The 21,877-nt window shown below is 30.9% G+C and overlaps 1 protein-coding gene across 2 annotated transcripts in view; it reads left to right on the plus strand.

Moving 5' to 3' along the window:
• The window catches only part of LOC107450546 (uncharacterized), a 28,418-nt gene that overhangs the window by 3,476 nt on the left and 3,065 nt on the right, over window positions 1-21,877 (plus strand). For both annotated transcript variants that reach the window (XM_016066362.4, XM_016066363.4), the window contains 7 exons: window positions 1,753-1,875; window positions 2,958-3,212; window positions 4,767-4,943; window positions 7,254-7,430; window positions 14,403-14,606; window positions 16,961-17,142; window positions 19,604-19,783. In XM_016066362.4, coding sequence (XP_015921848.2) covers window positions 1,753-1,875; window positions 2,958-3,212; window positions 4,767-4,943; window positions 7,254-7,430; window positions 14,403-14,606; window positions 16,961-17,142; window positions 19,604-19,783 — 1,298 coding nt within the window. The remainder of the gene's footprint in view (window positions 1-1,752; window positions 1,876-2,957; window positions 3,213-4,766; window positions 4,944-7,253; window positions 7,431-14,402; window positions 14,607-16,960; window positions 17,143-19,603; window positions 19,784-21,877) is intronic.

A 21,877-nucleotide genomic window follows, 5' to 3' on the forward strand; every position in this document is an offset into this window, starting at 1 on the left:
CGTGAAATCCACATATTCTGAATTAGAAAGTAACTCAAATTACGGTTTTAAAATAACAATTTGGCAGAGGAATTTGACAGCCGCAAATGACGACTATAGCCATCCTCAGAATCTCTGCAGTCTCAAACAAATATTTCTTTTAGTTAGATCTGTTCATTTCCACTTATTTCAAAAAGCTAATTCCTATTCTTCACTATCAGATTCGTTGGAAAAATTTATATCTTAAAAAATTAGTCAGCTTCAAAATCCTTGAAAATCACCAAATTTGAAATAAAGGTCATGAAACTTTTCGTGATCGGTAAACATCCTGATCCTGGTAGCTCAGGGGATAGAGCACTCGCCTATGGGGTGACCCGGGTTCGAATCCCAGTTATGGCTGGTCGATACGAATTCTGCACCAGGCTCGCACCAACCACAGTGCTGACGTAAAATATTCTCAGTGGTAGGCGGATTATGGATTAGAGTCCCCTTGCCGTCAGGCTAACCATGAGAGATTTTCGTAGTTTTTCTCTCCGTGTAAAGAAAAGGAGAGTTATTCCTTCAAAAAGTCCTCCAAGAAAATAAATTTCTATCAATACTTGATCCAGGAGTTCCCTTGTCTTCTGTATTTTGTTCAAAATTACAGGGTTACGATGTTGAACATTAGTAGTCGTAAATTCAGAATCTGATAATCTATTCCAACGATGGCTATCAAATAAAATAAAATTAATAAAAAAAGAACATCCTTTGTACGAAGAATATATACTATACATTTTTTTTATTAATTATTCAGTAATACCTTGAAGAATTTTACATGGCAGTCATAAGCAATTGAAAAAAAACACGATTATCGAATTAAAAGTGTACGACAACTTGTTAAGTACCGATTTAAAAAAACACTATCATTTCTTATAACTACCAATAGACTTTTTTAATTTTTCTTATATATATATATATCGATGAGGAAAACCTAAATATTTAATCAAACTTACTTTAGTTGAACAATAATAGTAAAAATAATCGAAATTTAATAATAAAAATTACATTTCCCTTGGACAATGAGTTATTTAGCAAAATTTTACCTCAACGTCACAGAACACTTGTAAAGGCAATATCTAATTTATTTACACAAATGAAAGCATATTTTTCAACTTGTATTAATAAATCGTTTCAGAATGTTTTCATTGGTCAGAATTTTATAATTCTCAAATATTTAAAAAAAAAAATTCTTTTCAAATTAGTCCTATATCGCAGGAATACGGCTAGGAGCACATTTTATCTTATTTTCATTTACGTCGCACTAGAGCTGCACAATGGGCTATTGGCGACGGTCTGGGAAACATCCATGAGGATGACCCGAAGACAAGCCATCGCAATTTTGATCCTCTGCAGGCGGGGATGACTCCCAGTCTTGGTAGCCCGATGATCTGCTCGCGAAGTCAAGCACTTTACGGTAGAACAGTTTAACGAGGACCGATACTAGCACCATCGGTCCCTACACAGGCTGATCAAAGTGGTCACCCACCCGCTTACTGACCACAGCCAGTGATGCTTGACTTCGGTGTTCTACTGGGAACCGTGTATTTACGATCAGTCCACTGCGGGACGGAAAACCTCTCGTAGATAGAAGGGAAGGGATTCGATTATTCTAAAACAGGCATGTAAGAGTGTTTTTCGAAGGCTTTGCCTTAACATGGAATTAAACGAAGCTCGCTCATATAACATCTTATGAAAATGCTTAAATTGTAATTAATACTTATTAATATGTTTCAGAAAATGGAATCGAATCCTATGGTACGAGAATTAAGAGATAAAATTGAACAACTAAGTTTCAGGCTAACGGAATGTAAAAATGAAAACCAAATGTTAAAAAGAAGCTTGCAGCAGGCTAAAAGGGTAAGCTTTCTCTTCTTTTAATGAAATTTACTTGAATAAATAAAACTTATCAAACGCTGGTGTTTTGAATTGTAAAATATACCCAAAACGTCATGATTTAACATTGAATCAGTCAAAAGCTATTTAAAAATAAAATAATGCGTTCTACGAAAATTATATTATTGTCTATCTATGGAAAGAACTCCTCTCTCCATTGCAGTAGCGGTAACTAAGGTTACGAGGGGTGTTGGGATAATATTTAAGATAGGTTAAGGCACGGCTCGGCAAGAAAAAGGAAATCGTGGGAAAGAGAAACTCCCCTCACTGAAATACGCTATTTCTTGTTTCCATAACAGTATGCAGGCTCAGACTTTGTGGCGAAGTGTGTTATTTCTATAGACAAACTATAGTTATGTTGCGGAGGTTACTATGTATAAAGCTTCCTAACTCACTCTGGACTGGGCGTACGTCCTTTTCTATGATGACTTCAGAAGTTCTTAGTTCGAATCCTGCTAACAAATATCTCTCTCACGCTCTCTCCTCTATGTTGGTGACTACGGGAACTCAAACGCGCGACACAACTCTTTCACTGATCGACAGATGGCAGCACTATACTACATCGCCTTATTCCACTGTTCGCCTTGATTCGACAAACAAATCATTTAGGTCCACTACGTCGAAGCCTGAACTGCACTGGAATGGTGACTTCTATCACGGCCTCACTGTCTCGTGAAACGCTCGTGACTGACAACGAGTAAGAATTCTCGCTGACTGGAGGGGAGTGTGCAGCAGCCACTATATATAAAGCTTTCTAACTCACCCTGGACTGGGATGCACATCCTTTTCTATGGTGGGTGGTGGGTAGAGCATCCGACTACGACTCCAGAGGTTCTTGGTTTGAATTCGGCCGGCAACCCAAAAATATCTCTTTAACCCAGTCTCCTCCTCAATGTGCATGATGTTATCGTTTTAAAAAAAAATTAGCAAACGAAGTTAGATAGTTCGCAATTCAGTTTTATTTTTAGTAATTTAATCGATCGGTCAATTATTTCACGATTATCTATTATGATTATTATCGATTATGATTATTATTAACCTAATAGATGGTGTACAAAGAGGTAGGGGCTTCTTCGTTAGACTTTCAAGACATGCTGAAACGCGGCTCTGATTCCAGTCGAAAACAAAGAATGGAAACCATTATTCACCTCAAAAGAAAACTCCAACAGCTGCAAGACTATTTGAATCAGCTCGAAGGAACCTCGTCGAAAACTCAAATTATTGAATGCCCTAAGGTGAAAAAAAGTGAAGATAAAAAAGATTTCTGGAAAATTGAATTGGAACGCCGAAAAGCAAAAGAAGTATTTATTATTATAAACTATTTTCAATTTTTTTCCTACCGATTTTTTAATATTATTATTAAATAATACTTGATAGTATATCTGTTACCAGTTATTAAAATAATAAGAAATTTAAAAAAAATATCAAACTTTACTATTTTAAGAAAAGGGGCAAGCCTTCTAAAAGAGGATTTCTTTTTCAAATCATCATTTAAGGGTGTCCAAATATTTGCGAAATATTTGAATTTTATGCCATTAGAATTAATGTTGGAAAAAAAATCAGACAGGAGACAGCTGATATTTCAGGATTGTTAAAAATGGAGCTATAAGCAAAGAATATCATGCGTATGGATGAGAGATGATGAGTCATACTTTGGGTGTCCGGCTGATGTGAATTAACCCCTTAACAATCGTTTAATTTTCAAGAAAATGGTCATAAAAGTGCCTATTTTCTTATTAATGCTATTTGATTAGTGCTGACATCTAGTTTAAAATAAACTAACTATCTACAATTACCTTAAAATATCCTGGTAAAATCCCATCTGGTGTGTAAAATGATAAATAAAATGTTTTCCGGGGGCAAAAGAACTGAATTAGTTTTATTCTTATTGGCGCGTTATTATTAAATACTCCAGCCCGGAAATATCACGGGAGCGAGAAAAAGAGAGCGAAACCTCACCCCGTCATTTCCACGGGAGCGAGAAGGAAGGGGTTAACGATGTTGGACCAACACCTAGAAGAAAAAAGGCTTCTCTACGCATCAATCTAGTAGTTGGACGTAATGAACCTAAACTGTGGAGTTGTGGGGAAAATGAGATAGATGTCAAACTGTCCGGACCACTAAAGCATCAAATTTCTCGTTTATGCTAACCCCTTTGAAGATTTTCTCTATTCTAGGAGGTGTTGGTTGAACTCCTTTTTTTCTTTTTTTCTTCTAAAGTTTCTACTTTCTATAAAGAATCTACAACGCAGCCCACAACCACCCACACTATGAAGCAGTGACTTGCTGCAGAGATATTTGGAAGTTTGCACACACCAAAGCTTTGCTACTGCCCGTTGGTTAGTTGTAGCATTTTTAACAGTTGTCGCTTTTTGAAAAATTAAAAAAATTTTAATGATAAATAAAACCATTGATATTAATAATGTAAGACATTTATTTTAAAGCGATTCTCAAAGAAAAATTTCAAGAAAAAAAAAGGAGCGTAAAGTGTTTTTCAGAACATTATGAAATATTCATAATATTTCCCTATTTATTTTTAAAAAAAATTATAAATGCACTTCGGGTGGCGATTGGTTAACGATTTTATAATCCCTGTGGTTGGTGGGGATCATTAATTTCGCGCAAAAGCACGGAACATACCCAAACTTTATTTAGGCATTTTAAAGGCATACACATTAAGGGTGATTGATTACAGGACATCTTGGAGTGTAAGTGATAGCATAGTATATTGTTCTTATATATAATACTTTATTGGTATTAATTATATCGTTTTATTTGTTGGTATATTTATTGTAAGAAGTTCTGAAAGTTTAATAGTTTAGTAAAATTTTTAATATATTTGATGTCTCTTTTAGACCACTGAGAGAGATGTAGCTCCACTGCTGGAAGAGAGCAATGAATTGCGGAGACGACTTGCTGCAGAGAAAACAAGATTCAAAGAACTTAGAGAAGAAGTAAATTTGCTTCGGGCAGAATTGGACAGTCAAATACAAAAAAATGAAAGCGACATGAGGCTCACAAAATCCTTCAAAGTAGGTTTTTAAGTTTAAATACTAAAGGCGTTCAGTATTTAAAATTATATTCAGTATAATTCAGTATTTTTATTTAAGGATATCATCTATTCTTAAATGGCTCAAGGGATAGACCGTTTGCCTTCCAATGCGGCGAACCGGGTTCGAATCCCAGTCGATACGAATTCCCCATTCGGCTTGCACCGACCACAGTGCTGACTTGAAATATCCTCAGTGGTAGACGGATCATGGGTTAGAGTCCCCTTGCCGTCAGGATAACCGTTGGAGGATCTCAAGGTCTTCCTATCCATGTAACGCAAATGCTGGTTAGCTCCATCAAAAAGTCCTCCACGAAGGCAAATTTCCCCCAATACTCGATGCAGGAGTTCCTTTGTCTTCTGGATTGGATTCAAAATGACAAGGCTACGGAGTTGAACATTAGTAGTCGTAAATCCATAAAAATGGGTCGGCTGTTCAACGACGGTTATGAGACATTACTTCAAATCAATGACTACAAAGTAGAAAACATACCGGCCAAATACTAAGATTCTGTCGATTACTTATGGCAGGTATGGTGGATACCTTACAAGTACTTGGCATCTTTCTTCCAATGGTAGTAAAAGAGCAATAGGTGTTATCAAAGTTCTTTCTTATTTAATGTAGCTCTTACCTATTAACATAACTATAAAAAGAAATTTATGGAGCGTGGTGGTCAAAATCTTTTTAAATTACATTTATTAAATTCAAAAACGAATATTACAGTATAAGTTTGTTTTTTCTTATCACTAGGAAAAATCTTCGAGTTAAAACGGAAAAGCTCTGGTTGCGATGTATAAAATGAAAACAAGTACTACTTCTCCTGGTTGGAGGTTATAAAACAACAAAGCAAGGAATAACAATTTCTTTTATGTCTGTCGTACACAGTGAATGTGATTTAAATTAGAGTTTGAGACTATTGTACAGTGTACGGATCACCCAAACAAAAAATATGATTTTTTTTTTTAAATTTAACTTATCAGGAACATTTGATCAATTTTGTTCAAAATTTGTATTTTGCCATTTAAAATTAGATTCTATAAATTTATGTAAAAATAGCATGCCTTATAATTCAAAAATTTTTTGATTATTATTAATTAAAGTAATAAAAAAATAATGGATATTAACTAAAAGTTATTTTTTCATAGAATTATCTTTAGATTGTACTACCACTGTATTTAGTATCTACCACTATAAATATTAAATACCAATTCACTAGTAACAATTATAGAGAAAAAAAAATGAGCGAAATGCTATAAACAAAAAATGAGTGAAATGCTATAAACAAAACAAATTAATAAAAAATATAATGAGAAAATGTTGTAAATAAATAAAACAGCATGAATCAACTAGTGGTATCCGTTCATCGAATTCTATCACAGATGAAATTCCGGAAGCGAAGTAATGTGGCGTATCTACCACTATAAATATTTAATATTAATTCACTAGTATATAAGACATGTTAACTTGATTCTATTTAGAGGTACCTTTTAATAGATGAAGGTTGACATAATCGATTTATAATTCCCCGCAAGAAAAATGATTTTTCTAATTGTATGCAGTAAATAAAATCTATTTAATTCCCTTAAAAAGTTTTCAAGATATGGCGAAATATGTAAAAAATGAGTAAGAGGTCCAAACTTTGGACCACACTCCTGACCAAACTATTGAGACCATATTTCCCAGATTGCGGTTACGCCCAATATTTTGGAGATCTGAATCTATCGGAAAAAAGTATGTATATTCAGAGCTGTTCATAATTCAACATGTTGAAGGAAAAAAAAGAGCATACTTATTCAAGGAAAGTACGTTTTTGTGTATTAAAGTACGTAACTTAAAATATCGTGTGCATTAATTAGTTAGCATATCGAGGTCACCCTCTGAACAAGATTGAGTCCTAGAACGGTAAGATCCGATAATTCGATCAAATGTTATTCAGACTGGGTTTTTTTTTGTTTTTTCCTTTTTCGCACTGCACGTAACGATCGCTTTATTCGTACAGTCTATATTATAAGACATGATATTACCGATATATTTTGAAAATAAATTTACAATCACTGTTATCGCAATGTTTAAAAAATCTATTTTACCATACAACGCCTGTATAAAGGAGGGAATGAAAAAAAAAAAAAACGTTCTCTGACAAGTGAATCAAATTTTTCCTCCTTAGATTTCGCAATACCTGGTGGGAACTAACTCTTGCACCAATGGCATTCAGTAACGACGAAGAACAACTTCATTGTGACGGTAAAATATCGTTAACAAAATTCTAATAACCCATAACATTTATTTTAGACAATTGAAAGTCAAATTCAAGATACTGTGTCAGAGAGAGCTGAAATACGAAGAGAACTTGTCGGTTGTAAAGCTCGAAATAAAAGACTGGATGACGAAGTATCTGCATTAAAAGGGGAATTACAAACATTGCACACTAAAGCACAAGACAATAACATGCTGATTGATTGTTACACGGTAGGTTTAGTAGGGAGTGGAGGGTAATTCACTTTCAATATTAAATGTATTTCAAGATAGCGAAATCTTTAAACTCTAAATAAAACATAGTAATTTTTTGATTTAATACGAAATTTTCATTTAATTTTCAAGTAAATATTTGCTGAACGAAGGGAACAGTAGATTGGAGCCACCTAGGTTTATAAAAAAAAAAAGGAAACAATTTTTATAGTGTTTTTATTTAGTTTTCAAAGGATGTAGGCAAAAGGGCGCTGCCTCTGAATTTATGGTGGGAGAGACCAAATAAAATTATTTAAATGGTTACTATGGAAACAGTCTCAAACTTTCCCCATTCATAGGTTAAAGATCCTTGCTTGAAAAAAAAAATTTACCATTGTCCGCACAAGCTCAAAAATTTCTGATCCACTTACTTATTACGTACCAAAAATAAAATAGCTTCTTTAATTATATATCCTGTAACTATACATTTAATTTTTTAATTATATATCTTATGTGGCACTATAAACTTAGGTATTCATCTATCTATTGGCAAGGTTATAATTATTATTAATTTCTTTCGGTTATCTTAACTAATAATTTAAGACGTGTTAAATAGCTAGTTTTACGTTAAATATTTATTTAGTTTCATTCTACTATGTTGTCTTAAATAATAATTCAAGTAGTGTCGAATAGTTACTAAATTTAAATGCATGAAGTACTTTGACAATATCGGCAAGGCCGGATTAACCATTAAGCACACTAAGCACGTGCTTAGGGCACCCGAGGTAAAGGGGGCACCAAGAAGCACCAATGAAAAAAAAAATTTTCCTACTATACATAATTTTTTACGCATTTTAATTCCATTTTTATTACATAGTTTTAACTTATTGATTTTAACTAAATTTATATTGTGTTATAATTATTTCAATCACGCGGACACGAAAAAGAAGTTGTGTGTTTACAAAATAATCCATGCTTTTTCCTAAACGACCACCTATATAGCCGGTGAATAGCTGAGACCTTGAGACCGCTAAATCCCCCCTAAACTTTTGCTTTTCTTTTCAGTGAAAAATACTACTTCTCTATGTACGGAAGATAAGATACGATTGAAACTTTTAAATTGTCCTTCTTTGTGGTAATATCAGTTACAGAAAAGTAGGAGGGCGAATAAAAGAGAGTTTCCTTGACTGGCATATTTTTTAAAGCCAATTACGTGATTAGGAGTTATACCAATTTTCTCATTTCCCACGTAAACTTGTTAGTGCGACTCGATCTTGACTAAGTGAGTGTTTTGTTTTATTTCATGTTCGACTTAATTTTAAAAGTATAAATCTTTTTGAAGATTTAATAATTCAACGAGGTTATAAAAAGAGACAAGGATCCCCCAGAGATTGAAAACTTCACGACTGACGTAAAAGGTAACAATTTATTTTTATTAATTTAGTTTTAACTTGTGTTTCTCATTTTCATTTATAGATTATTGAAAGCGTTATAACAACGCAATGTGATTTTTATTTATCCTGAGATAAGTCACTTTAATTAATTGATTTTAAATAGAATATTTCAAATGAAAATTACCTATACTAGTCAATTGAAACATTTTATTAGATTCAAAATTAATGTGGAAAAAGTAGGCATATTTTAAAATGCAAAATGAGTTTAATTTATTTTAGACCAAGTGAATAATTTGTATATAAGGGGAGTCGGGTGTTCTAATCCAGTTCAAGTTCAAATGGCCAAATTTGATATGCAGGGCGTAAAATAAAAAGTGAACGTTCAGAATAACTTTTAATCTAATCTAATGATCGGATTTTCGCTTACTCAACCTTTGTAGTTCAAAGACTTAACGTTAAATATAAATCGTTCAAATGCTTTAATTTGAACAATGTTTTAAGTTATGATATCAGAAGCAAAAAAGTACTTTCTCAGAAAAACATATATTTTTAAAAATTTTTTTCGACAGTTTTGATATTCTCACCCTTGAAATAAGGGGGAGGTTGGCCGAAATCTGGAAAATATGATCCCAATAATTTATACAGGAGAGCGATTAAAAGTTAGGACCTATCCATGTTAATTTTAGTTTTTTCGTATTTCACCATATATCTCTGGAAATTGCTAAGCAAATCAAAAAGTTTTTGAACACAATTTTAAATTTCCTTTATCGGAATATAATTTTATGTAAAATAATAATTATTATTATATATTTAATTTACTTAAGGGAAATTGAATTGTAAGGTATTATACTGTTAAGTATGTAATTTTAAACAACAAAATACAAAAATTTAAATTAAATTGGTGGAATAATTCCAGAGAAATCAAAATTCAAATATACGGCGTTTTGAAATTTGCTAACTAAGAAACTATTCGATCTATTTCGTTCAAATTTTGTGATTTGAAATTGCATACTTTACTATGGTGTAAAAATTTGTATACGTTACAACAGAAAAATGTTTCGACAACTTTTAGATAAAATAATTAATAATTATAAAATTTTTTTTTAATGAAATTATCTTGGGATTAACGAATTTTATAATTGCGTACAAAACTCTTTTGATTCACTTAAAAATTTCTCGTGATATCACGAAATGCGCAAAAAGTGAAATTAAACGTTAAAAGTTCTGAACTTTCGACTGCCTACTGCATAAACTATTGCGACCATATTTTCCAGATTGTGGCCAGCTGACATTCATATTTTGAGTATCAGAATTCCAAATCTGAGGAAATGAGATATATTTTTTCAAAGAAAGTACGTTTTTGTGTCGGATTTTCAGGGATGAGATTTTTCCGCTTTTTAGCGGATTTCCGCTTTTTTCACTTTTATCTTTTGAATTTCAGCTTTTTTATCAAAAATTCAGATTTTTCTAAATATTTCACTTTTTTTATAAGTATTCCGCTTTTTCAGAAAATTCACCGATTTTCAAAGAGAAACAGAAAATTCAAACTACATAGCCACCAATCCTTTCTCATTTTAGCTATTTTCTGCCCTTTTACTCGCAGCAGATAAGATTTTCTGAATTTTTTACCCGCCCTCCAGATAGATCCGATTTTCGTAGTTCAAACGAACGACGCTGCTTCTGACAAGCCTTTTAGGGGTCCCAAGCCTGTAATCTGCTAATATCTCGATTCTTATTCACACGATTTTAATATCAAACATAGCTTTTCATATTTGCATGTTGCGATTCTTATTCACACGATTTGAATATTGTACACGTTGCGATTCTTATTCACACGATTTGAATATTGTACGTTGCGATTCTTATTCACACGATTTGAATATTGTACATTGCGATTCTTATTTACGAGATTTAAAAATCCGATATTGTGATTCGTATTTACACCTTTTTAAAAACCTATGTAGCGATTAGTATTCACGCAAGTTTAAAATTCAATGTATTGATTTGCTCATGCGGTTTATGATATCAAACATTAATTTTCGTATTTATACGTGATTTTAAAATAAGGCATTGGGATTCGCATTCATACATTCTAAAAATTATGCATCAGGATTCGTATTTACGCTATCTAAAAATTATGAATCGTGATTTGTATTTACGCGTTTTAAAAATTCTATATCCTAGTTTGTATTTTCTCATTTTCAAAATCGTATGTCTAGTTTCATATTCATGTGATTTCAAAATCCATAATTGTTATTCATATTCACGCAATTTTAAGATCAACTATCGCGATTCTTGTAAGAAGTAAATTTTTTTTAAAAATTAGTTACTATAAAGGTGACTGTTTTTCTAACGACGATTATTAGTATATGTAGGTGTTGCAACATCAGAGAAACTGGAAGGGAATATATTCAAAACTTACATTCTGTGCTTGCAAAGAAGAGAAAATAGGATTTGTCACAAGATGTTTGATGATGGACTAACGACTAAATATAGCAAACATAAAAGATATAGCAAACAAAAGCAGTCACTTAAAAAGGGATTTAATAAATTATTTTTTTTTTTTGGAAAAAGAGTTACTTAACTCATCATCAAAATTTTATTTATAATTGCTGTTATTTATGCTATAAAATGCAAAATTCTTATCAAATAAAAAACAATTATCTAAACAGTTGCTGATTGTCATGTAATTTTTCAAACTAAAATAGCAATTTTTGTATGTTAAGGAGTTACTATATATTTCTACTTCACTGTTATTGATATGTTTCAAAGGGCTCTAGTTAGATTAGACTATAATATGAACATAATGATTCAGTCCATTGTTAAAGTTTTTTTTCCCAATATAATTTAAAAAGTAATATTACTGATAAATTTGCTATAAATCACATAACAGTATTTATTAAAAGAAATGAAATATTAATGTATATTCTTAGTAGTTTTAATTTGCTAAACCAGGTAGTTTTTCAAGTAAAAATTGTCTCTTATGTGAACTGAGGAAAAATATAATTTCCAGCTTTATTTTTTCAATTGGTAATTTTTATTTTCACTAAATGTTAAGTATCAATGTAATCATTTATATAATAATAGATTAGTACACAATTGTATATCAACACATTATTTATTACCTTAAACTGTCTGGAATTTATTGTTAAAGGGTTGCGTAAAATTTACTATTCTGGAAATTCAGCTTTTTTGCCTTTTGGCTAATCTCATCTCTGGATTTTGTAATTTATTATACTATTAAAACATTGCCTGCATTAATTAATTGGCCCATTTAAGATTTGACTTTTGAACCCATTAAGATTGAGTCCTAGTGTGTGAAAATCCAATTGTTTAATGAAAATTTGCTCGGGGGGGGGGGTTGTTCACTTTTTTATTTTGCGCACACCCTTTTTCAGAAAATATTGTATAAATTTAAAAAATCTTTTTTGTTTTCCTTTATGTAATAGGGCATGATTTTATAGGTTTTTATAATTTAAAAAATATTGAATTTATTTCTTGTATTTTTTCTTTATTTTCATGATTAAGTTTTTAATTAAATTTCCTTTAAAAAAAAAAAAGAGTTCAGATTCTGCATTATTTTTAAAGCTTAAATATGCATCAAAACAATATTTTGAGTATAATTAAAACCAGTTAATATAAACAGAAAAAATGTTGCTAAAAGTCAGCTACTTTAACAAGCTGATAATTCATCCATATTTTAATAACTTTATATGTTAATAACTTTTTAAATTGCTTTAACAGTAATGCTTTCTGAAGTCCTATGCTTCGTTTAAATAAAAAGTATAGGAAACAGATTAAAAAATAGTTGTAATACTGAATAGTGGAGTTCACTCTTAAATTAAAATTAATAACCAGTTTTAGTGAAATATATAAAACAACCATATTATATTAGTGCATTAGTTTATGCATTAAAACATTTCTAATCCTCTTCAAAATCATAATTGAAAAAAATATAAATTCTCAAAATAATATTAGATTATTTATGCATATCAAAGATATTGAAGACTATTAAAAATACTAGTTAATTAAGTTATTTGGTCTGTATCATTGCAATTGGTTGGTTACTGTTGCTCTTTAAATTTAACTGATTTAAAACCTTCTATTAGAGTGCGAAAAAGCAACTTTTCCAATTAAAAACAACTAAATTTCCTGTCGTTTGCATATGGTCTGTCACTTATTACAATAATTAAAAAAATATTTGCGTTCCACGCTGTGATGAGACAGACAATAAAAATAAATAAAACTGATAGATTTTTCTCGTTAAACTGCTTCGTAGACTACCTGTAAATTTACAGTAAAATTCACGTTCAATACGAATGCATATCTTGCGTCATAAAATAATCACAATATCATTTATATACAAAACTCACTTTTTCACAAACATGAAATAAAAGTGAAATAACATATAACGGTTTAATTATAAATTAAATTTATTATAAATTCAGAAATTGTTTTGCATTAAATATAATTATGTAAAATAAAATTTTAAACACTACGTTTTTCAAAGCAGTAGAAATAAACCGATTTTGTCACAAAAAGCGGAGTAATTTCGTTAATAATAATAATAAATGCTGTAAATAATGAGAAATCTTTTATAAATTCATGGAGATCTGTCACAAGTTTCTTTACATTCTAAGAGATAAAAAAAGAGTTGTTGGTTATTTTTATTTATTATTAATTTCGTTTATGTACTAAATTAAGCTTTTGTATGTTTTTGTATTCTCCGTAAAAATTGGTTAAGTTCGATAATTTTTTTTCTACGCGAATATTAACTTGACACCCACAGTGAAAATATTTTTAGCAAAACTTAAAAAAGCATATTTGAAAATATTACATAACACCCAGAAAGTTTGAATAAAAAATTAGGTTTTATTTTATAGAATTAAAGAGAAATAGCTAAAAAGGAAGAAAAAAAAATTGCTTTTGGGTGAAGAAATTTTTTTAAAAATGAAATACCAGGAAAGTTGAAATTATTTTAATTTTGCTCTAAAATCGAAGAACACGACGTGATAAGCCTTGATTAGAACGTGATTAGCCTTGAAAAACTTTCAAAGAGTGTATCGAAAAATTTTGATTTCCACCAGATTCTCTGCAAAAAGGGTTAAATTTATTTTTTTTTAATAATATATAAATTTATTTATTTTTGTAAACTTACTTCAGTTTTATTTAAGAAAAATATTTTTTTAAATTTACATTGATCTTCTTAATTACATTTAAGGAGCACCCAAAAATGTAAGTGCTTAGGGCCTCTGAGGTTCTTAATCCGGCCCTGAATATCGGTGACATCTCTTAAAATGGTAAAAATTGCAATTAAAGCACTTCGCGGCAACAGCTAAAAGGTGAAAAAAAATTGGTTAATGTATTATTTGAAACTAATTAATGTGTAAGGTGTTAATTGATGAAAAGGATGAAAATAGAAATACAGTTGTGCTAGACATTTGATTTGGTTACCATTAAAGTTTATGTATTGTACAAGGCAATTTTAAAAGGTGACCAAACTGGTCACCAAAGGCAGTCAATACTTTAAAATATTTTTTTTCCTTCATCATTTTAGTTTTTAATGTAAATTTTAAATAAAATCTCATTTTTTATTCAGAGGAAACATAAACAAATTCAAGAAGCAATAGAAGCTGAAAAATCAATAACGCAAGAAAAGATGGATTTTTACAAACTGGAATTGCAGGTCTTAAAGGATAATTACGATTCCGATATGGAAATACTGGATTCATTGCGGAATATTTTTGTTCAAAAGCATCAATTGCTTTCCGAATTAAAACAAGACATCGAAACAAACTTTCTGGTATGTTATATCTCGTATTTATTGTTATTTTTATACATCTTTTGCATATTTAAACCGGGTCATGATAGCCCAGTGATTATAGAATCAGACTGCTGTTCGGAGGGTCCTTGGCCAACACCACTATCTCGGTGGTGTTGCCTTGGCTCAATCCTCGACTGTGCTAAGACTCACCGAGCCACTGAGATGTACGTGATCGTAAAATATGTTAAATCGAAGTCCTATGGTCGATCGCAAAGCAGTTTCATGAGTATAGGGATCTGAAAAAAATTTCCTTTCCCTTCAGATCTATGTCTAAAGTGAGAAAATGGATTCACAAATGAGTGGTGCTGCCATCTATCCGTAGACTCTGATCTAAAACGTATTTTCACAATTGAGGTGCTCTCTTGTCAAGCGAAAGGCACATTTTCCTGTCTTAATTCGTAAAAGGCCAATAGCTGGTGAACTTGGATTATCCATGTGTTATTAGAAATAACATTTTAAACCTCAATCATCCGATCAGAAGGAACTAACTGAATAGTCTTCGAAAAAATTAAAAAGTACAACATTTTTAATGCTTTATTGTTGTTTAAAAACCATTCTGAAGATTTTATTCAAATTTTGAATTTTGTCGCTTTAAAATGCATAGTGTAGAATAAAAAATTTAAGCACCTTAAAACGCTTAAAAATTACAACTATTATTAAATGTTAAAATAACAATAATAAATAAATATTAATCATTGCTTTTTTGCATGAAATTATATTTAAATAAACTAGATTTATAATTTCACTTTTTTTTTTCTTTTTCATTTTTGAAAATAGTTTCTCAGATGTGGGGCATAATAAATTTGACTATAAATTTAAAAGGATTTCGTTGAAAATTAATTTCACAAATTTTTTCCATAAAACTTTTATTATTAGAATATTTTTCGCGTACTTTTCAAAATGATGCCATGCACTCTGCGTGTGTACTGCAAATGTTTTTCGTAAATCACAATAGAGCATCGAGTCTTATAGAGGGGAACGTGGCTAATTTTATTTAACGTTACTAGGGACACTTTGAAAAATAATTTCTCGAATTTGCAACATTAAACCAAAATTTTTAAAATGCTTTCTGCAAACGTCAAAATTGAAAATGTTACCATTTATTTTTCATTCGAGCGAAAAAAAATTTTTTCCACAAACAGCAATAGAATGTCGAGTTTTATACTAGATTTCGTAGCGCTAAGTTTTCAATGTAACAAGAGAGATTTTAAGAACTAATTTTTTAAATTTGCTACCCGAAACCTAAATTTTTAAAGTATTTTCTACAAATGTCAATTTTGAAAATGGTGCTATTCACTTTGCATTTAACCTCTTCGTTTTCACGCCCGTCAAAATGACGGATGAAGTTTCGTCCTTTTTTTGGGTACGTGATATTTCTCGGCAGGAGTGTTCAAAATAACTCCCAAAAAAGATTAAAACAATCTATTTTCTCATCACTGGAATTGTATTATGTTTAGAGATAGTTAGTTTATTTTACACTATTAGCATTCATATAAGATGTAAACTAAAAATTCCATTGAGAGGTTGAGCAGAAAACCTTTTTAAGAAAAAGTAAATAAAATGTCGAGTTTTATAGAGGAATGCATGTAGCTAAGTTTTAAACTTTGCAAGAGACATTTGAAAACTAATTTTTCAAATTTGCAGCACAAAAGCTAAATTTTTCAGGCATAAATATTCTATTTAAATGTCTGCGATCTGTGAAAAATTCGTCAGTCATATTTTCATTCGCATGCGAATTTTTCGCAAAGCTTGGTTTGGAATGCTGCTATACATTTTACATTTGGTCTACATATTTTTACAAATCGCAAATGGTATGAAATTTCGAGTTCTTATACACTGAAGAGTCAAAGTCATGGATTTTGGTGGTCAGCGGAAGTGTCTAAATTCAGAAGAGTGCCACTGGCCACCAAAATCCCCAGACATAAACATTATTGAACATATTTGGGATGCCTTGCAACGTGATGTTCAGAAAATATCCCCGACCCTTTTACTCCCACTGGTTTATGGACAGCCCTGCAGGATTCATGGTGTCAATTATCTCCAGCACTACTTCACACATTGATGGAATCCATGCCACGTCGTGTTGCGGCACTTCTGCGTGCTCGTGGGGGCCCTACACTATATTAGGCAGGTATACCAATTTTTTGGCTCTTCAGTGTAGTGCTAAATAAATACCGTTGCAAGGAACAATACACTCACTAAATTTCATCACAAAATATATGGTCTTGTGGTGAAACTTTACCACCGAGATAAATTAACCATTCGTGAGTTTTCAAATACCATAATAAATAACATTAAAATGTGATGTCAATTTTTTACAAATAATTTTGCAGCAAGTCAACTTGGACGAACAAAGTCAAATAGTTTTGCAACAGGATAACTTGGATGAACAAAACCAAATAATTATGGAGCAAGATAACTTGGAGAAACAAAACCAAATAGAAGCGGCAACGAACAAATTAAAAGACCGCAGTTCAAGTGCAGTTTTTAACGAAACAGAAACCCATCCATCAGAGTAATGCCATGTTTGCCATCATTGATTTATTGCTGTTGCATTTGTTATGTTTGTTAAGGACGACTGCATTTAAATATTACTGTGTTAAGTTCAAATATTAAATGTAAGAATCCTGATGGGCTCAGGGGATGGAGCGTTCGCCTTCCAATGAGGCGAACCGGGTTCGAATCCCAGTCGATACGAATTCTGCATCCGGCTTTCCCCGACCACAGTGCGTGAAATATCATCAGTGGTAGACGAATCATGGGTTAGAGTCTCTTTGACATCAGGCTAACCGTGGGAGGTTCTCGTGGTCTTCCTCTCCATGTAACGCAAATGCGGGTTAGTTGCATCAAAAAAGAAGGCAAAATTTCCACCAATACTTGATCAAGGAGCTCCTTTGTCTTCTGGATTGGGTTCAAAATTACAAGGCAAAATTACAAAGTTTAAGAACATTAGTAGTCGTAAACCCAAAAATTGGGTCGGCTCTTCAACGACAGTTATATAAAAAATAAATAAATATATATATATATATATAAATATATATATATATATAAATATATATATATATATATATATATATATATATATATATATATATATATATATATATATATATATATATATATATATATATATATATATATATATATATATATATATATATATATATACTTGAATAGTTTCGGAATAATTTCATATGTTTCTTTTTTTTTTTATTATAACGCTTCGAAACCTCGGAGGGAATTATGAATAACCCTGTATGTATATAAATATATAGGTTTATGCACTATTTTTGTTTTCCTTTGTTTAATTGCATGTCTAGTATTATTCCCGTGCATTTTTTAATTTTCTTATCTGTTAACTTTTTGTGCAAAACGTTAGCCCTCTTCGTGATTTTCTTGTGCCTCTTTAAGGAGATCTCATTAGAACACTGTCACTTCACAGCGTGTATAAAGTTTTTTCATCAACTCGCTATTTGAAATCAAATAAAAAATGAAGTATTTCTCATAGAAAATATTGTTTTTATTTTATTTTATTTTATTTTTACAATTTGCAAGCACTTAGATTTAACTCTCGCTCAGGCAAATCGAGTCACTTTTCTGCTTTAAGCAAAATATTTGATTATTATTGGCAATTACGATTTTTTTTTCCTTTAAAAAATAATATAAAAAAATTATTAAAAGTAAATTAAAATATTAAAATTATTTTTACGACTTTTCTGAAATTGCAATGCAAACGGAACATTACACGATTATTTTACCTTCAATAATAATTTAATGATTCTTACCTTAACATTTCTTAAAGTATATTTTTGAAAACCAAACAGTTATCAATCGAGCATTTTTATTTCAAAAATTCTTCAAAATCTAAACTCGTAATCTTTTTTTTTTTTTTTTAATTTTGCTGTTTAGATTATTTACGAGATTACAATAATTAAATCTGCACTTAAAATTTCTCTATCGTTGATGGTTTTTAAATTTCATATTAACAAGTCTTTCTTTTCTCTTAAAGAATATAAATATTTAATTTTGTTAATTATAACTTTGCAACCTCTTTTACTAAGCAGATATTTAAATCACGAGTAATTTTTTTTATTCTTATTTTATTTTTTTACTCACTTTTATGTTAAATTATTTTTGTGGAAACGAGTTTTAGAGCTTCAGTGCTTTGAATAAATACATCATGCATAAAATAATGTTTTTCAACTATTTAATTGTGAACTCATAATATTACGCACGATAAATAAGAAGAGTTCTTGGCAAAATTCAATTTTCATTTATTTATTCATTTTAATTTATATATGCCACAAGAAAATTATTTTTTCACATAAAATTCTGGCAAGTCCACATTTTAATTTTAAGCCCTTTAAAAAATATCTGCAGGATCAATTTTAGACAAAATTTTCCGGCTGTAGACTGTCAACAATGAAGAACATTATGGATCGTAAATTAATATTTAAGTGAAAAAAATAATAAAACAAAATATGACATTAAATTCTATGGATTCATTTTTGATGTCATTAAAAAAAAATTTTAAAGCCTTTTTTAACGAAATTTTAACGCATTTTAGTCTCATTCAATGAATAAAAGAGTTCTTAGATTTTTTTACTTATTTATTTATTTGGAAAACTAGCATACGATTCCATGCGGCAGCATGAGCCACTACATTGCCACCATCTTGCAGTTGATCGCACCTTAACCTTTATGACCCCCTAGCCCACAATGTGATGCTGCAGAAATGCCTTTATATATTTTATTGTTTTTATTTTTATCTACTTAGATAATGGTTTGTTAGAGATTGATGAACATTTTCTTTATTTAACTGTTAATTTTCGACTTTAGTTACTTACTTTTTAATTACCTTTAAAATTTTATTTAAACTGCATTAAACTAGTATATTAGTGATCTCAGTTACTTAATATAGTTGAAGTCATAATTAGTGTACTGATGCCTAATTTGTAATATTTTGATTTATAAAGCGAAGAAATTTCTGTAGAAGGCACTACGATTGCAGACGATTCCGTAAGAGAGCAGAATGCAGCGATGAATTTACGAAGAAGGCAACTACTTTTTGATATAGCCATGTACCAAAAACTTCTTGAAGCATCTCGAATCGAAAAAGAGCGCCTACAATATATATTTCAATTGCAAGAACGACAGTAACTATTTTGTTTTAAATCACAATTAACAAGAGAACAATGTGTAAACAGTGGCGTACGCAGAATTTTTTCAATGGGGGTGTTCATAATTTTCTGAAATTACTAAAAGAAATTCGAGTATGTAATAAAGCACTATTATTTCCCTAATTTAGACAGCTAACAATTTTGATTTTTTATTTATTTAGACAGCATTGTTTAGTTAAATTTTGATTTGATTTTTTAAGTTTAAGAACATGGTGTAATATCTTCTCGCATGTAATATCTTTTGAAAAAAGTCCAATGTCCTATGGGTGGGAAGTAACACTTTGAGGGCCACTTCACATTCATCAGATTTTGTTATGCTAGAAACGTTTTCTTCAATAACATTTCTAAGGTATAACATTTCTGTTCAATAAAAAAACTTACATTGGTACCAGATGCTGTCACCTCATTAATTTCAGGTCGTGATTTTTTCTCAAAATGATTAAAAATTGTTAAATTCTTGCGTTTTGCAATCCTAAAGATCCAAGAACAGCAAATATATACATATATTTATTGGCATAGAAATATCCGCTATGCTACGATCTCAAAGTTTCGAGCTGGAATGAATAACTTCAACGAGCACAGTATCTCCAATGGTATTGTTACTGATTTCTTCACTAGTCGAAATAGTGGAGACGACGGGTTCGGCGATTGAATTAACTTTTTGTTAAGACAAAACGAAGCAGATTTAGCTACGAGCTCCGAAAGACAAGCGGCAGTGATAACTCTTAGTCTGACTAACTAACTCCACTGTACTCCGTTCCCCCTTTTATATAATTTTTCACCGCAACTCCAAAATTTTCGATTTGTCTCTAAGACGACAGAACGTCTAGGATTCCAGAATCATCGCGTAAAGACCTCGCGAATGACTGACTGCCAATCTCGAAAACTATCGCGACTGGCAGGACAGAAAGGAACCAGCCCGTAACAGTATCACGCGAATTTGGTTTCAAAAGTACAACTCTATTATAGTAAATGTTTTTTCAGTGAGAAATACCGTGAGAAAAAAAAAGTAGGCATAAGGCAAATAAAAATATTTAGTCTTAAAAAATAGTAGCCCGCATAATTTCTACTAAAATTTTTATTTTTGCCATTTTGTCTGAGCTCAAGGAGGGTGTTTAAACCCCTAAACCCCTCCCTTGCGTACGCCCCTGTGTGTAAATTACATGATGCTTTTCATTTCATAGATTTTATATGAAATTGGAATGCTTAAAAAGAACTTTAAATCAATGACAAAAGCAAATAAACAAACACTCTATGAGCCATTGTTTGTTCCACACATGACGCATGCAAATTATTTAATATTTTCGAAAAGAAAAACTGTATAAAAATTTATCTTAAAATGAAAATTCATGTACTTCGAAAACCGCGAAATCTCTGTATAATAAGTTATAAGTTCCACTTAAACTTTTAATCAGAAAAAAAAGAATCATTTTTCTCACAAACCCACTCATTCACTTAGCATGCCTATTCGCTGACTTAAATCACCGAAATAAAAGTTATCTGTAATGACAGATTAACTTCTAAATTTTTCCTTGTACGTATTTTTATTAATAAAAAGTCCTTAATTTTCTTTTAAATATTTTTTTTATTTAATTTATAGTAATTATGCCCATTCACTTATTAAATTACGCTATTTCAAAACGACAGATTTCTCAGAACGACAACGTTCCAGAGTTTTTTAAAAAAAAAAAATAAAAAATAAAAAAAAAAAGCTCCTTATTTACTTCATCGATAATAGTTTTTCAATTTATTTCATGATTTTACTTATGGATTACCGTCTGATAGTTTTTTGAGCAAATTCCATGGTTGTTGGAGATTAAAAGTAATTATAGATTTTCTCCATTATATACTAATTATAGATTAAAACTAATTATAGAAAGTTAATCTCTTTTTTCTTTTAAACTAAACTAACTCAGTGGCGCGACAGCCCATTAAGAGGGCCAAGGCCGACTGTGCCCATCTCAGTTTTCTTGACCTTGGGCTCTGGGGTGCAGGAGCATATGTTCCGGTCAGGTGGTCTGCCGAACGCGGAATCCCCAGTGTTAGTTCCCAAGCATGCTTGGTACTCAT

This window comes from Parasteatoda tepidariorum, chromosome 7 (assembly GCF_982258835.1).
Source record: "Parasteatoda tepidariorum strain Cologne lab strain chromosome 7, Ptep-v5.0, whole genome shotgun sequence".
Taxonomy (NCBI): Eukaryota; Metazoa; Arthropoda; class Arachnida; order Araneae; family Theridiidae; genus Parasteatoda; species Parasteatoda tepidariorum.